Source organism: Crinia signifera, chromosome 8, assembly GCF_055691185.1.
Source record: "Crinia signifera chromosome 8, ASM5569118v1, whole genome shotgun sequence".
Taxonomy (NCBI): domain Eukaryota; kingdom Metazoa; phylum Chordata; class Amphibia; order Anura; family Myobatrachidae; genus Crinia; species Crinia signifera.
In genome coordinates, this window is record NC_139224.1 from 150,472,370 (window position 1) to 150,482,525 (window position 10,156).

Consider the following 10,156-nt stretch of genomic DNA (forward strand, 5'->3'; position numbering starts at 1 on the left):
AGCAGGAATCTCCGATCCCTGCTGCGACCCCCCCCCTGCAGCGCCGCTGGCCGCATCCCCCCTCGGGCAGCCCGGCTTCGCACCCCTGGGCTATCGCTATTCTAATGTGGCGATAGCCCGTTGTAGCCTATGGCTACGTATTGCACTGCCTGAGCTGCAGTGCGGTCAGCGGGGTCGCGCGGGGGGGGGGGGGGTCAGCGCATAACCGCGCATGCGTAGGCCCCCCGGCTTCCGGGTCAGGGCTTCGCAGGGACAGGCTCCTTTCGGAGCCCTGTCCCTGCGCCCTGCCAGATGATACATTGGGGCGAAATGATCCATTTTACAATGCGATCCTGGGCGGTAATATTCCGCCCAGATCGCATTGTAAATGCGATCAATGAAAAATGGGGGCCATAAAAACTTGCTACAAAATTCCTGTCATTACATTTACTGCTTGCTACATCCACCAGCAAGGCTCCATGTTATGTTTATTCTTTGCAACATTTGTAACCAATTATTGCTATTCTATTTTGTGTTGCTGTACCTGGCATTATATGGGATAACTGGATATTATTCATTTAAGAGAAACTGGGTGACATTTAAAACTGTTTTTTGGCGATTTTTTTTCTGCAAAAATGGCTGAAATAGCACGTTTTACCAAAATCGCATATTTAATGAGATGCGAAAAGCAGAAACAACGCAGATTTTGCTGTAAAATCGCACATTCTGAAGGTGCGATTTTTAGCACCGCCGGAACTCGCATCCAGATGTTTTCCCATTATAAAGTATACAAATCGCATATTTAATGAGATGCGAAAACGGGAAAATGTTGCTTAAAATCGCCACACATGCAGACCAGGTTCTGGCGAACTTGCCAGAACCATGCAGAAATCTGTGCATGGTCCTGTCTTAAAAAATGTGTAAAAGTTACTTTTTTTTTTTTGTAATGGCGTGAGGTCCCCCCTCCTGAGCATAACCAGCCCCGGGCTCATTGAGCAGGTCCTGGTTCCAAAAATACAGGGGACAAAAAAGCGTAGGGGTCCCCCGTATTTCTGAAACCAGCCCCAGACTCTTGGACTGTTCCTGGTTCCAAAAATACGGCCAATCAGGGCTGAGCTATGCGTCTCCATGGAGATGCATCGACCAACCACGCTAGCAGCATCTATGGCGCTGGGACAGCACTATAGAAGCTGTGATCAGCGCCGGAGGAAGCCGGCTCACCCCGCTGTCAGTGCAGAGTGAGCTGGCTCTGGAGGAGGGAGGCAGTGCTGGACCCTGGTTCGGTAAGTATATTGGTGTAAAAGTGAGGTGTGTGTGTGTGTGTGTGTGTGATAAAGTTCTACTTTTATGTGTGTGTGTGTGTTTTATGTTAACATTCTTTTTTACAGGTGGACTACAAGTCCCAAAGGGCCCATTAATGCCCTGCATGCTGGGACTTGTGGTTCGCCAAGTCCCAGCATGCAGGGGAGGCCTGCTGGCACTTGTAGTTCACCTGTATAAAGCAATGTTAGGGATGCCGGTGACAGCCCCGGGTTTTAGCCCTGGCCGGTGAAGCCGTGGCAGCAGGGATTGGAGATTCTTGCTGCGGTCCTTCCATGATACATTATAGTGATACTTAGGGGGAAATTTAATAAGATGAGAGAATCAGAAAGTGAGAGATTTGGTAAGAAATCTCCAGGTCTTTTTAAAGCGGCAATCATTTACACTTCAAAATCAAACTGGTTTTGCAGTGTAAATGATTGCCGGTTTAAAAAAACCTGTAGATTTCTTGCCAAATCACTTTCTTAATCTCTCGTCCTATTAAATGTCACCCTTAATGTTTCCTCTCAAACATCAGTTCTGAGAGAACTATTTTCTCTATATTTCATTTAAAACCCATAGGAGCACCACCAACGCCAGATATATATCCTAGAGAAATCTCATTATTTATTCACGTATGAATTGTTGGTTTGAGATTACGGCATGTTATTACATAATCTTGTGCAGGTTCAAAAAAACTTCCTGTCTTTTAAAGGCAGGCGGTCAAATGTAAAAAAAAAGAATAAATAAAAAAATAAGTAAAAGATAAAAGGTTGTGGGGTCCCCCCACCTGGCTATAAACAGCCCCGGGCTCATTAAACCGGTACTGGTGGTAGAAATTCATGGAGGAAAAAAAGTGGGGTCCCCCCATATTTCTATAACCAGCACCAGGCTCATGGGTTAGTCCTGGTTCCCAAAATACGGGGGGACAAAATTACTAGGGGTCCCCCTTATTTTTACAACCAGCACTGGGCCCAAACAGTCAGCGGGCTAATGTCATAGCTGGGGAAAACTTTTTATATAAGTTCTCCCGGCCAAAGCATTAACCCTTGACTGGTCAGCCTGGGCTGGGACCCTGGGGAGTGGGTCCTCAATGAAGGGGTCCCCCCTCCAGGCTACCCAGGGGGTACTCTATATTGGGGGGTCCCCACTCCCTCAGGATCCTGGCCCGGGCTGACCAGTCAGGGGTTATTGCATTGGCCGGGGGATCTTATATAAAATGATTCCCCGGCTGTGGTATAAGCCTGCTTACTGTTTGGGCGCCCGGTGCTGGTTGTCAACATACGGGGGGCCCTAATCAATGGTGCAGGACACTGTACACCGCATATCAGGCCTGTAATAATGGTGCAGGATACTGTACAGCACATATCTGGCCTGTAATAATGGTGCAGGACACTGTACACCGCATATCGGGCCTGTAATAATGGTACGGGATACTGTACATCTCATATCAGGCCTGTAATAATGGTGCAGGACACTGTACACCTCATATCAGACCTGTAATAGTAGTGCAGAACACTGTACACCTCATATCAGGTCTGTAATAATAGTGCAGGACACTGTACAGCACATATCAGGCCTGTAATAATGGTGCAGGACACTGTACAGCACATATCAGGCCTGCAATTATAGTGCAGGATACTATACACCTCATATCAAGCTGGTAATAATAATACAGGACACTGTACACCTCATATCAGGCCTGTAATAATAGTGCAGGACACTGTACACCTCATATCAGGCCTGCAATTATAGTGCAGGACACTGTACACCTCATATCAGGCCTGTAATAATAGTGCAGGACACTGTACACCTCATATCAGGCCTGCAATTATAGTGCAGGACACTGTACACCTCATATCAGGCCGGTAATAATAGTGCAGGACACTGTGCACCTCCTATCAGGCTGGTAATAATAATACAGGACACTGTACACCTCATATCAGGCATGTAATAATAGTGCAGGACACTGTACACCTCATATCAGGCTGGTAATAATAGTGCAGGACTCTACAGTGTAATAACGTTATTACAGGCTGCTGGGCACTGGTATTTGTATTTGCCGCCATTTGCAGGTGTATACTGAGGGGAATATCGGTGACAGCAGCAGGTGCAGTGACGCGCTCTGTACAGCAGGGGGCGGAGCTGGAACAAGTCAGCGTTTGGAACCCGACTTGTTACATTGGCATCTACTGACAAATTGACTGCGGCACTGGCAGCCGCTGATGCCCTGTAACGTGTCCCCGTCTCCCTGCCTCCGCAGCGCAGTGCAGCCCCGCCACCTCCCGGCTCCCGGTCCCAGCGCTCCTGCCACCCGGCTCTTGTGTAACAGGCTGATTAACCCTGCTGGTGCCGCACTGACTGTACGCCTGATGCCCTGACGATAACACGGCAGCGCGGTATCCTGTGGGTGCGGCAGGCTGCCAGCAGGGGGCTGGTGGGGCAGGGACAACTGGGGCTGACAGGCGGAGTAGGATTATGGAAGTGGATGGAACTATCTGTCGCGGTCTTCCTTAAATTTGTGCCGTTGAGGTGGGCGTGTCCTGGGAGGGGCCTCTAGTGGGCGGAGTAATGCATGAGCGCTCTTTTTTTTTTCTATTCAAAAAAGGCTGAAGAGAAGAATCCGGCAGCGAGTGAGACGGAGGCGGGTAGGGCAGGGGGCGCCGGGGCAGAGGGTGCTGCGGGCAAGGGTGGTGTGCCATGGATGGGGGCAACGTGGGAAAAGTCTGGAGGTAACTGTCAGGACGATGGCGGCAGGATAGTGCACCCACTGGCAGCAGCTGTGTTCGGGGCACAGGTATGGTATGTACAGGAACTGGCTGACAGCTGCCTGCGGGGAAGAACCCAGCGCACACAGCACTGATACAGGAGAGCAACTGATAGGAGAGGGGAGATGTGCAGTGACAGCAGGGGTATGATTGGTGTGCAGTGACAGGAGAGGGGAGATGTGCAGGGGTATGATGGGTGTGCAGTGACAGGAGAGGGGAGATGTGCAGTGACAAGGGTATGTTGGGTGTGCAGTGACAGGAGAGGGGAGATGTGCAGTGACAGCAGGGGTAGATGGGTGTGCAGTGACAGGAGGGGGGAGATGTGCAGTGACAGGAGGGGGGAGATGTGCAGTGACAGGAGGGGGGAGATGTGCAGTCACAGGAGGGGAGATGTGCAGTGACAGGAGAGGGCAGATGTGCAGTGACAGCAGGGGTATGATGGGTGTGCAGTGACAGGAGAGGGGGGAGATGTGCAGTGACAGCAGGGGTATGATGGGTTTGCAGTGACAGGAGGGGGAGATATGCAGTGACAGGAGAGGGGAGATGTGCAGTGACAGGAGAGGGGAGATGTGTAGTGACAGAAGAGGGGAGATGTGCAGTGACAGGGGTATGTTGGGTGTGCAGTGACAGGAGAGGGGAGATGTGCAGTGACAGAAGAGGGGAGATGTGCAGTGACAGGGGTATGTTGGGTGTGCAGTGACAGGAGAGGGGAGATGTGCAGTGACAGTAGGGGTATGATGGGTGTGCAGTGACAGGAGAGGGGGAGATGTGCAGTAACAGCAGGGTTATGATGGGTTTGCAGTGACAGGAGGGGGAGATGTGCAGTGACAGGAGAAGGGAGATGTGCAGTGACAGCAGGAGTATGATGGGTGTGCAGTGACAGGAGAGGGGAGATGTGCAGTGACAGCAGGGGTATGATGGGTGTGCAGTGACAGGAGAGGGGAGATGTGCAGTGACAGCAGGGGTAGATGGGTGTGCAGTGACAGGAGGGGGGAGATGTGCAGTGACAGGAGGGGGGAGATGTGCAGTGACAGGAGGGGGGAGATGTGCAGTCACAGGAGGGGGGAGATGTGCAGTCACAGGAGGGGAGATGTGCAGTGACAGGAGAGGGCAGATGTGCAGTGACAGCAGGGGTATGATGGGTGTGCAGTGACAGGAGAGGGGGGAGATGTGCAGTGACAGCAGGGGTATGATGGGTTTGCAGTGACAGGAGGGGGAGATATGCAGTGACAGGAGAGGGGAGATGTGCAGTGACAGGAGAGGGGAGATGTGTAGTGACAGAAGAGGGGAGATGTGCAGTGACAGGGGTATGTTGGGTGTGCAGTGACAGGAGAGGGGAGATGTGCAGTGACAGAAGAGGGGAGATGTGCAGTGACAGGGGTATGTTGGGTGTGCAGTGACAGGAGAGGGGAGATGTGCAGTGACAGTAGGGGTATGATGGGTGTGCAGTGACAGGAGAGGGGGAGATGTGCAGTAACAGCAGGGTTATGATGGGTTTGCAGTGACAGGAGGGGGAGATGTGCAGTGACAGGAGATGTGCAGTGACAGCAGGAGTATGATGGGTGTGCAGTGACAGGAGAGGGGAGATGTGCAGTGACAGCAGGGGTATGATGGGTGTGCAGTGACAGGAGAGGGGAGATGTGCAGTGACAGCAGGGGTACGTATGATGGGTGTGCAGTGACAGCAGAGGGATGGGGCACTGCAGTGACATGATTTTGGGAAGAATACAGGATTTGTTTTATCAGTCATATAAGATGCAATGAGAAGAGGTGAAGACAAGAAACCAGTGGAAGTAGGATGGAGAACTCCGGGGGATGGGATGTACCGGGACCTGCAGTGACATGGGCACTAGGGTGAGGAAATGTTGGAAGATTAGTGAGAGGGTGCATTTACACGAGTGGCACTGACTGACACGTGTGTGTGTGTGGGGGGGGGGGGGGCAGCGTGGGAGAGGCAGCAGGTGATGGCTGTGAAGTAACAAAGGTATGCCAAGCAGAGAATGAGAGGTGCAGGGTAGACAGTATAACGGGCAGGGTATTAGTTATTTCGAGTTCTGGTGGGAGTTAATAGGAGGGGGAGGTACAGTGACTGTATACACTGCTGCAGACCTGACCTGGACAGGCTACAAATAATGAAAATCGCGTCTGGAGACTGTTATGGAGGATGCCTTCTACAGTTCTGCTGCTGTATCTGGAAGGCTTCTGAGTCTTTACATTATAATATGGATATACAGTATTGTTCTGTGGAGGCTACATCGATAGGGAGCCTGCAACCAGCAGTGTTTTCTGTTATTCCTGGACCCCTACTGGAGGCTGCATCATACACAGTTCTGGAGGCTGCATTATACACTACAGGAGGCTGTGATCTACACACTACAGGAGGCTGCATCATATACTACAGGAGGCTGTGATCTACACAGTATTGGAGGCTGCATTATACACTACAGGAGGCTGCGATCTACACAGCACTGGAGGCTGCATCATATACTACAGGAGGCTGTGATCTACACAGTACTGGATGCTGCATTATACACTACAGGAGGCTGTGATCTACACAGTACTGGAGGCTGCATCATACACGACATGTGGCTGTGATCTACACAGTACTGGATGCTGTATCATATACTACAGGAGGCTGTGATCTACACAGTTCTGGAGGCTGCATTATACACTACATGAGGCTGTGATCTACACAGTACTGGAGGCTGCATTATACACTACAGGAGGCTGTGATCTACACAGTACTGGAGGCTGCATCATACACAGTTCTGGAGGCTGCATTATATACTACAGGAGGCTGTGATCTACACAGTACTGGAGGCTGCATCATACACAGTACTGGAGGCTGCATCATATACTACAGGAGGCTGCATCATACACAGTTCTGGAGGCTGCATTATACACTACAGGAGGCTGTGATCTACACAGTACTGGAGGCTGCATCTTATACTACAGGAGGCTGCATCATACACAGTTCTGGAGGCTGCATTATACCCTACAGGAGGCTGTGATCTACACAGTACTGGAGGCTGCATCATATACTACAGGAGGCTGTGATCTACACAGTACTGGAGGCTGCATTATACACTACAGGAGGCTGTGATCTACACACTACAGGAGGCTGCATCATACAAAGTACTGGAGGCTGCATTATGCACTACAGGGGGCTGTGATCTACACAGTACTGGAGGATCTGATATACACAGTACTGGAGGCTGCATTATACATTACAGGAGGCTGCATCATACACAGTTCTGGAGGCTGCATCATATACTACAGGAGGCTGTGATCTACACAGTAATGGAGGCTGCATTATACACTACAGGAGGCTGTGATCTACACAGTACTGGAGGCTGCATCATACCCTACTGGAGGCTGCATCATACACAGTTCTGGAGGCTGCATTATACACTACAGGAGGCTGTGATCTACACAGTACTTGAGGCTGCATCATACCCTACTGGAGGCTGCATCATACACAGTTCTGGAGGCTGCATTATACACTACAGGAGGCTGTGATCTACACAGTACTGGAGGCTGCATCATATACTACAGGAGGCTGTGATCTACACAGTATTGGAGGCTGCATTATACACTACAGGAGGCTGTGATCTACACACTACAGGAGGCTGCATCATACAAAGTACTGGAGGCTGCATTATGCACTACAGGGGGCTGTGATCTACACAGTACTGGAGGATCTGATATACACAGTACTGGAGGCTGCATTATACATTACAGGAGGCTGCATTATGCACTACAGGAGGCTGTGATATACACAGTACTGGAGGATGTGATCTACACACTACTGGAGGCTGCATCAAACACAATACTGGAGGATGCATTATACATCACAGGAGGCTGTGATCTACACACTACAGGAGGCTGCATCATACATAGTACTGGAGGCTGCATTATACATTACAGGAGGCTGCATCATACAAACTACAGGAGGCTGCATCATACAAAGTTCTGGAGGCTGCATTATGCACTACAGGAGGCTGTGATCTACACAGCACTGGATGCTGCATCATGCACTACAGGAGGCTGTGATCTACACAGCACTGGATGCTGCATCATGCACTACAGGAGGCTGCATCATACACAGTTCTGGAGGCTGTATTATACACTACAGGAGGCTGTTTAGTCGGCGCTGCTCTAAAAACTCCAGTTGGCAGCCGCAGCGCATCTTCTCCCATAGCCCAACATAGCTAAGTACCCAAGTAAAATGTTCGATTCTGGTAATTCGGAAGGGAATATTATAGGCTTCAATGGAAGGCATTAGAGATTTGGGAGCTGAAGGAACATTGGTGTTGGAGGGAACCAGACTATTCGTAAAATAAGTATTAGAGGCTGATTGAGAAGTGATGTGCTGCAGCTGAGAGATGAGTTATCTACATACAACATGCAGAGTATCCGGGACTAGGGAGGTTCTATCATGAGGGAGGCTGGGGAATACCGTAAACTGGCAGGCATGTCCAAACTGTGGCCCTCCAGCTGTTGTGAAACTACACATCCCAGCATGCATTGCTATAGTTTTAGTATTGCCTAATAGCAAAACTGGGGCAAGGCATGATGGGACTTGTAGTTTCCCAACAGCTGGATGGCCATACTTTGGACATGCCGGCGCGTAGAGGATGAAGGAAAGGAGGAGTAAGATGCGTCTGAAGAGGGGATTGCGATGGACGAATGAGCGGCATGAGCTGCTGCTGGTAGAATGAAGAAGAGGCTGTGGATCGTCAGCATTGGGGGCTATATTGATGGATAAATCAGGGGACATGCACTATTGGGGGCAGTATAAGTAAGGAGGTGGAGGCTGTAAAGGAGAGGGAAGGCTGGGAATTACAGACGAGTATGCAGGAGATGAGGCTGTGGATGACCAGCAGAGGAGGCTACGATGGATGGAGGATAAGTAAGGAGAGGGTAGTGCAGAGGAGGGATGCAGCAAGGAGAGGGGAGGCTGGGAATTACAGTGGAGGAGATGAGGTTGTGGATGATCAGGAGTGGAGGCTATGATGGATGAGTCAGGAGATGAGCTGCTGGAGGAAGAATAAGTAATTAGAGGGTAGTGCAGAGGAGGGATGTAGCAAGGAGAGGGGAGGCTGGGAATTACAGTGGAGGATGCAGGAGATGAGGCTGTGGATGATCAGGAGTGGAGGCTATGATGGATGGGTCAGGAGATGAGCTGCTGGAGGGAGGAGAGGGTAGTGCAGAGGAGGGATGCAGTAAGGAGAGGGGAGGCTGGGAATTACAGTGGAGGAGATGAGGCTGTGGATGATCAGGAGTTGAGGCTATGATGGATGGGTCAGGGAAGATGAGCTGCTGGATGGAGGATAAGTAAGGAGAGGTAGTGCAGAGGAGGGATGCAGTAAGGAGAGGGGAGGCTGGGAATTACAGTGGAGGAGATGAGCTGCTGGAGGGAGGATAATAGTAAGGAGAGGGTAGTGCAGAGGAGGGATGCAGTAAGGAGAGGGGAGGCTGCAGGAATATCTGCTCATCACGTGTGCCCGGGGGGCGGGTCCTGGCACCAACTTTTTTACGAGTATTTACTACGATCCCCCTATTAGCTCAGACTCCCGGCTGTCAGCCTGCTCATGCCATGCCCCAGTAACCCGCTGCCCTGCCCCGGAGCCGTGCCCAGGACCCCAGCCCAGCATGGCAGACCCTCTCGCTGACTTGATTACAACGGCTGCAGCCCTGGGGGACCTGGAGCAGCTGCAGGAGCTGCTGCGGGGGGCGCCAAATGTGGATGCCCCCAACAAGTTCGGCAGGACAGCCTTGCAGGTGAGTGTCAGCTCCTGGGGTGCGGGGTGCAGGGCAGGTGGGCTCTGCTCCGGGTAACGGGGGTCTCCCTGCCAGCGTCCTCTCCCTGTCTGCAATGATGACAGAAGACTGGCGGGCCTGTGGGCACAGAGGGGTTAAATGTCTCCACCTCTGGGGCACGATCATTGATTTGCTTGTTTCCCATGCGATTAAAAAATCGCGCTACAAGAATAGATCCTTATTGCACAGAACGGTAGAACGTGCATCATTCAAACGTAAAACCTGGACGTGTCTGTGCTATTTACTATGGTGCGGTATCTGCAACATTTCACAGGCGATGCAAACACA

At 51.0% G+C, this 10,156-nt stretch overlaps 1 protein-coding gene across 3 annotated transcripts in view; it reads left to right on the forward strand.

Annotated features, from left to right (window-relative positions):
• The first annotated feature begins 3,947 nt into the window (after positions 1-3,947).
• The window catches only part of CDKN2C (cyclin dependent kinase inhibitor 2C), a 12,903-nt gene continuing 6,694 nt past the window's right edge, over positions 3,948-10,156 (forward strand). Inside the window, exons 1-2 of one of the 3 annotated variants that reach the window (XM_083157377.1) lie at positions 3,952-4,075; positions 9,613-9,829. In XM_083157377.1, coding sequence (XP_083013503.1) covers positions 9,701-9,829 — 129 coding nt within the window. In that variant the 5' untranslated portion in view covers positions 3,952-4,075; positions 9,613-9,700. Of the gene's footprint in view, positions 4,076-8,123; positions 8,937-9,335; positions 9,830-10,156 lie in introns of those variants that run through there. The other 2 variants (XM_083157376.1, XM_083157378.1) reach the window with 2 other exon arrangements.